This window comes from Arachis stenosperma, chromosome 10 (genome assembly GCF_014773155.1).
Source record: "Arachis stenosperma cultivar V10309 chromosome 10, arast.V10309.gnm1.PFL2, whole genome shotgun sequence".
Classification (NCBI taxonomy): domain Eukaryota; kingdom Viridiplantae; phylum Streptophyta; class Magnoliopsida; order Fabales; family Fabaceae; genus Arachis; species Arachis stenosperma.
This window is the reverse complement of record NC_080386.1, coordinates 129,255,563-129,263,087: the sequence shown is the minus strand read 5'-3', so window position 1 is coordinate 129,263,087 and position 7,525 is coordinate 129,255,563. Positions and strand designations below refer to the sequence as shown.

The 7,525-nt window shown below is 37.3% G+C and overlaps 1 protein-coding gene across 1 annotated transcript; it reads left to right on the top strand.

The window, feature by feature from the left end:
* Positions 1–3,969, top strand: LOC130957719 (uncharacterized). Its single transcript, XM_057884563.1, has 4 exons — positions 1–81; positions 457–595; positions 971–2,079; positions 3,793–3,969. The coding sequence occupies exons 1-4, from the start codon at positions 1–3 to the stop codon at positions 3,967–3,969; spliced, it is 1,506 nt and encodes a 501-aa protein (XP_057740546.1).
* Positions 3,970–7,525: the final 3,556 nt, after the last annotated feature.

Genomic DNA, 7,525 nt, shown 5'->3' with positions numbered 1-7,525 from the left:
ATGATAGGAAAGAGAGTGGTGAAAGTAGCAAGTGTTGGTGCTGACAAGGGTGCTGACAAGGCCGCCAGGAAGGACTCGAAGGTGAGCTCTAACGCCACACTTGACGGAGTCACTGACGCCGTGTAGTGGAGGAGGCAGCTTGTGTCGGCATTCAGGTTAGTAATGAATTTGGGCATCTAAAACAGTATTAATCAATTTGTGTTCCTAAATTGCATGTTGGTGCTTAGTGTTTAGTGGGTTGAAATGGGTTGCCTGGTTGTTATTTTTATAAATGTGTGATGCTGATAGATTTTGAACTTCTTTAGTTAATTTGTTAAATAATTGATGTTAATTGTCAGTAGTTTAGATGATTGGCTCAGTGATGTTAAACTGTCATGAATTGGATTTGATTAGTAAAATAATTTCCAGAGGATGAGCTTGAATAGTTCCTGTTTTTCATCATGGAGGAATTTTAAGAGGAATGCAAAGGGCAAATTAGAATATGTTGATGAAAAAGTCAAGAAGTGGCCACCTTTAGACATTGATTTGGTGAACTTCTTTGATTTTGTAACGTTACTGAAGGAGTTGGGTTATAGGGAGTACAAGACTAGTTTTGGTTTGATTGCATGGCACCTGATTTGGAATCCGGCTTACATGTAATGAGGGTGATACTGAGATAAATGACATGAGGTCTAACAAGATTAAAAACAAGGAGACAAACGAGATTCATATACTTTGATCACCCGTTAGTGTGCCAGATGTTGGGATGAGGAATGCAAGCTGAGGAGGTTATTATGAGTGACCCATCTTCCTCAGGTGGGGTATGAAACAACTGAGGACGAGCCATATAAGCCACCTCTCCAGAATATGAAGAGACTCATAGCAGTGATGTAGTGAGGTACAGAAAAGGAAGGAGAGATTGAAGAAAAAAAAAAGAATAGGGATAAGCCTGGACCAAGTAAAGGTGGTCCATGTTATTCTCCAAAGACAGCCAAGAAACGGGCTTCCAAGAGGTATTCTGGTAGGAGGAGGAAACATATTCTAAGGGATGAAAAAACTGGGACAGAAGGTGCAGTAGTTGATGGGCCTGAAGCAGGTGGTGGTGTGGAGGCTGGACATGGATTTGTTGGGAATACAATGGCATCAAGTTTTGATATTGTTGGGGAAGAGCTAGACTCAGATTATGAAAAGCCTTATGAATATGAGAGTGAAGCATTTAACAGTCCGGTGTCTGATGATGATAAAAATAGGACTGCATTTGATGCTTTCAATGAGGAGACAGAATATGGGGAAGTTGAATTTAAGGTGGGGCAAACATTCATCACAATGAAAACTTTTAAGAATGCACTAAAGGACTACTTTGTGTATGAAGGGAAGGATGTGATGTATCTAAAGAATGAAAAGAAGAGGGTGAGGGCTGCATGTGCAGGAGAGAATTGTCCTTGGTTGATTCTAACCTCTTGGAACAGTGCTGGGGGGTGTTATCAGGTGAAGACACTGGTTAATGAGCACAACTGTGCTAGAGATTTTGGCAGTAATCTAGCTAGCAGAGAGTGGGTGACATCAAAGTTAGTGAAAAGGCTACTGACTCAGCCTGAGTTAAAGCCTAAACAGGCAAGGGAGTATATGATTGAGGAGTACAATGTACATCTTAGTGAGAAAATGATAAGCAGGGGACTGAAGGTTGCCAGAGAGATAGTTATAGGCAACGAACAAGTTCAGTATGAAAAGCTTCGTGACTATCTGATGGAACTACACAGGAGTAATCCAGGGAGCACAGCTATGATTGATGTCATACCTCAGCCAGAGTCGCTGCCACTGTTCGACAAACTGTATATAAGTTTGGATGCATGTAAAAGGGGTTTTATAGCTGGGTGCAGGCCTCTAATCGGGTTGGACGGGTGCTTTCTCAAAGGTTACTATGGTGGACAGCTATTATCTGCAGTGGGGCAAGATGCCAACAACCACTTTTTTGTAATTGCGTATGCTGTGGTTCCGAACGAATGCAAAGACACCTGGGGCTGGTTTTTGTCAGTATTGAAGCAGGATCTGGGGGATTGCACTGAGTTGGGACTGAATTTTATCTCCGATCAACAAAAGGTCAGCTCTAAACCCTGCTAATTAGTTACTTGTGTTGAATGATTATGTATGTTCTACGCTTTGATTTGGTTGGTAATCTCTGTTTCATTGAGATAAAACTTTTTTTATTTTTTAGTTTATTAGTTGAGGAATTAATTTTTATGTACTTTGAAACCACTTTAAAATAAGAAGGAAAGTTATGGGTGTGTTTGTTGCTGATTCTCAAAAAATTGTTGTGACAACTTGATTTCAGAAACTGGAAATAATTTTAATTAGAAGCTACTCTTATTTTTTCCAGAAAAGGTTAATTGTTTCCATCAAAGAAATCTACTGGTTATTATTGGCCTTTGCAATTCGTTAGCACTGTCTAAAGGGGTTCACACCAGATTTTTTTCTTAAACAAATTTGATTGTGTATTAAATTTAGCACACCACTGTGATAGATAAGAAAATGGTGATTGATTGGTTTGTCTTCAGTTTTTACATGTGATAAGTCTCTGAGAAGACCTCAATGAGATCAAATGAAACCTTAAAAAATTTTCAATATGATACATGTGTCATGAAAACGGAGTGAAGCTGCTTGGCTATATCTACATGAATGGTTCAATTAAAAATCTGAGTGATTATGAGATTTGTTCTTCCTGGGCATGTGACTAAAATGGAACCATCATTACAAAACAAATTTTGGGGTGTTGTGTTCTTCGGAAAGAACTATGCTTTGGTTTTGGTTTTCATTAGTTTGGTCAGTTTGTGTGGTTGTGGCATTTGGTGGTTGGAATCCATTAGTGGTGTTTGGAGATTGAAGATAAGCTATCTCTATTTTGGGGTGCTATCAGTGTTGTGTGGTGTTTGGAATCTATTGGTTGTAAGTTTTTGAGTTTTCTTTTTGGCCTTACTTAGGCTTGGAGTTCTGTTTGCAAATATCAAATGTGAAGAGTTTTTGTAAGTGTAATAATCATTTGTGGGGATTTTTATATTGTGTGTTCCTTTGTGACTTTTTTTTTGTAAAAATAGGACTTGGAGATCACAAACTTATGGTTGCTACCTAACCTTTCTTTTTTTATTTCTATTTTTTACCTACTAACTTTTCAATAGCGTTTGGTCTAATGCAATACATTGAACATGCTGTTAAGTTCATGTTTATTCTACATTTTTGAAATAGCACTATACTCATGTTTTAAATGACAACCATGTAGAGGGATGGCCTTCCATGCACAAAACATAAATCAGCATAATATTATTGTTGTTATTGTTATTGCTATTATTATGCAAGAGTATAATATCACTTAGTTGAATCATCTTGTGAGATTGATAGAAATAATATATTATAATTTTGTATATAATACTAAGATTTCTAGTTTTAGCATGATGCTAAAAGACAGAAAAACATTTTAACTTGAATTACTTATGAGTAAAGATATGATTCTTTATTCCAAGATATCTTTTAAAAAAATAAAAATCTTGGGAATCATAACTAGTTAAGTTGCTGAAATCTAATATGTGATTTCTTATTATCACATCTCAAAATGCTTCATGGCATGGCATCATCGAACATATAATTTTATGTTAATTATCTTTAAATTGCTCACATAACTGGTTAGACTGTAGAAACACTTAGCGATGCTGCATGCCACAATAGATCTTAAATGAAATGAATGAAGCATTACAATTTTAATATTTTTCATCATTGCTAATTAGAATTTTCTAATCATATCATGTCCTTGGACTGATATAGGGGTTGGCATTGGCCTTGAAGGAGATATTCCGAGAGCCTCACCACAGGAATTGTGTACTATATCTGGAAGAACTTCACAAGCACTTCAAAGATGAAGAGACGAAACAATTGGTTTGGGAATGTGCAAGGTGCACCACACACACTGAATTAGCTGCTTCGATGGAGAAATTAAAGTGAGTAAGTGCACCAGCATGGGTAGTATATGCAAAATTTGATCCGGCTGTGTGGTGTAAGGCGTACTTTAGTCATGGGCCGAAAGTGGACAAACTAATATAATAGTGAAGTATGGAATGCGAAGATTGTGGAGCATAGGGAAAAGCTATTCTAAGCATGTGTGAAGGCTGCGGTGCTACATAATAGAAAGATGGCAACGCACAAGAAGTTGGAGGCTCACATTGGACCACTTGCACCAGTCCAACATAAGAAGTTGGATCAATTTATTAAGCCTAAGAGTCAAAATGGAGAGCTATATGGCTGGTGATTCGGAAAGAGTCCTCTTTGAGGTTCATTCTCAAAACCATAAGTGGGTGTCAATCTTCACAAGAGGACATGTACATGCAATGTATGGCAGTTGATGGTAAGTCTGGTTATATAGTTATGGATAATTATTTTGTTGTTTTAATTTTTGGTTTATCATTATATTTTCATTGCCTTTTTCTGATTCTACATCAATTTGTTATTGTACATAGGAATGCCTTGTAGACATGCAGTTGCAGCACTAGCTAAAATGGGTCTTAAGGCTGAGGATTTCGTGCATAAGTGGCTAACTATGGAAGCCATCAGAGCAACTTATTCACATTGCATTAAACCAGTCAACAGTGAAGAGTACTGGACACCTACTAATGCACCAAGGCCACTGCCTCCCTCTATCAAGAGAGCTGCTCATAGACCTAAGATGAAGAGAAGAGCCGATCCAGTTGATAGAGAGATGAGCACCACCAAGGCGAAGAAGACATTCGTTGTTACTTGCTCTAAGTGTGGCCAAACAGGCCATTACTACAAGACATGTCCGAATGCAGCACAAGATCCCAACTGGAAGCCTATGACTAAAATGGAGAGACGAGCACAGAAGAAGACAACAACTCACAAATCATCAACTGATCCAGCAACAAATACTGCTCCAGCCACAAACACTGATCATGTACAATGTCTTAGCTTTAACAATTGACTTATCCTAAACAATAACTTCTTTACTCTATGTTTGAGAATTGAGGTACAATGGATGTGTTATGTACTGATTAAGTTTATATTGCTTGCTTAAGTATGGCTGTGTTATGTACTGATTAGAGTTATATGTTGCTTGCTTGAGAAAGACTGTGTTATGTACTGATTAGGTTTATATGTTGCTTGATTGAGAATGGTTGTGTTATGTACAATGGCTGAGTTGAGAATTGTCTTTTGTTGCTTGCTTTCTATGATATTGAATTTGTCACAGAGCAAAGCCAGAAAAGCTAGAAGAAAACTACCCAAAAATCAGAGAGAAGAAATTTCAGTTTCGCAATCTGCACCACCAGCTGAGGAGGTACTTTTTTTCCTATTGTTTAAAAAATAAAACCTGTTTCATCCAACAAATTATTACATCTCAATCCCTTAAAGTTTCATTCATATAACTGCTAAACCTAAATTGTTACAGGCTGCAAGAAAAAAAACTCCAACGACAACCCTCCAACAGTTAGGGAGAAGCAGCAGATTGTTAGGCCTCCAGCTCCATCTTTCGTGCCTCCACCCATACCAGCACCGGGGCCAACCTTATGGTTCAAATCTCAACCTTCCAAGCCCCAAACCTGATGCCCACAGCTCACAGCTCCAATCAAATGACTCAATAGCTGGGAAGACTACTCCAGGAACCAGTCATGATGCGATTCTGAAGAGACGATGGCAGTGCAAATTCAAACTACAGCATCACGACTTCTGAAATTTGTGCCAACACCCGGCTACCGGCCTCCAGGACTTAGGCCTCCTAAGTAGGGGTGACACTTATAATAGGAGTTTAGATATGTGATACTGAGATTGTGATACTGTTATTTGGTATTTTGAGACTTTAGTTGAAGGATACAATTATGTCAGCAAATGTTTTGCTGTTATTTTGATATTTTGGTATTTACAAATGTCTAAGTTTGATTAGGATCATGTTGCCTCTGTTGATATTTTGGTATTTACAAATGTCTAAGTTTGATAGGATCATGTTGCCTCTGCAATGATATATCACTATGAACATATGAGTTACATCTTTCTTGACAATATGAATATAATAGTACTTTTTGCTATGCTTTACAAGGTTTACTTCAATCTATGTTACATGCACAAATATTTGCTGCTCTAATTTGCATTAAGATCAGGTAACAAACTTTAAACACTCATCATAATAATTCATCTTCATATAACTTACATCCAAAATGTTTACATTTCCAATCTCATCTTGCCACACAGTTCTTAGATACCCTAAAGTTATTCATTAGGTTGCATACATAGTTGTCCTAAATAAACAGGCAACCATAACACCAATCAAAAATGCAAAAATACTACAACCTAACTCCGAGCATCTACTTTCACCCATTTTTTTCTTGCTCTTTCCCAATTAATTTTCTAATCCAATCAACCTCATTTCTAACTCTTCTACTTTGTCATCCACCGCATCACTAAGGCCTTCAAATCGTTGCTGGTTCTTCTGCAATACCCCTTTTGATGTTGTCTTCGAAAAATGTTCATTAAAGGAAGAGACATAATCATCTAGCCATACAAAAAATGAGCAACATCCTTCTGCAGTTTACATATAGACAGATACAAAAATGTTAAAACCATGAACAGACCTGGAACTAAATATAGAATTTTTGTATATTCAACACAAAATTTTACATGAACATACCTTGAATTTAGGGCACCGTAAGAATAACTTATTCGGATTACTTTTGGTCCCAGACATGAATAGAACAGCATCAGACCCGCAACAGCATTTTGGGGAGACCCATCTCTTCTTCCTTCTACCTACAATACTCTCATTAGAGTTCATGCTATAACTCCAACTATCACCAGCTCGCAGGTTGGAGGATACACAACGTTCTCCACTTTCAACCATGGTCCCCTAGGGTTTCTTGTTTAGACTATGAATACTTTGTGCAGAGGTTGAGGAATGAAATGATGAAGGAAACGTTTGCTTCTTATTAACCTAGCAACGACGTCGTTTTTTAATGTGACAGGGGGACAAATCGACCCCTGTCCATTCCCACTTATCCACCTTGGCACTTCACACTGGGTTAACTGACAGATCAGCGCCGGTAACTGACACATAAGCTTTTTCCGTCATCTATGGACGGGGGATACACGGGAGGGGGCGCGATGAGTGATTTTTTGCATAGACAGGAACCGGTGTAGGTTAATTTTTTGGTGAGGGATCGCGTTGTCCTAATTGAAAATGGACAGGGACCGAATTGGGTATTTACTCTATTATTTTTCTATATATAGAGCAAAAGAACATGAAAATTTTTTCAGAAGTGTTAACAAAATTAAGATAAGGATATCACATTTATAAACATGAGTATAGAACTGAAAAATATAATTTGTCCGAATTTATTTGGACTACATAAAAATAGATTAATTGTGCCTTCTATTCTTTTTCTTTAAGATATTTTTTTGAGATAGATATACAGAGACAAAAAGTTAAAGATAAATATTTTCTATTTTCACTTTTAAAAAATACAGAAAATACCAAATTTTATATTTCTGTATCTCTGTC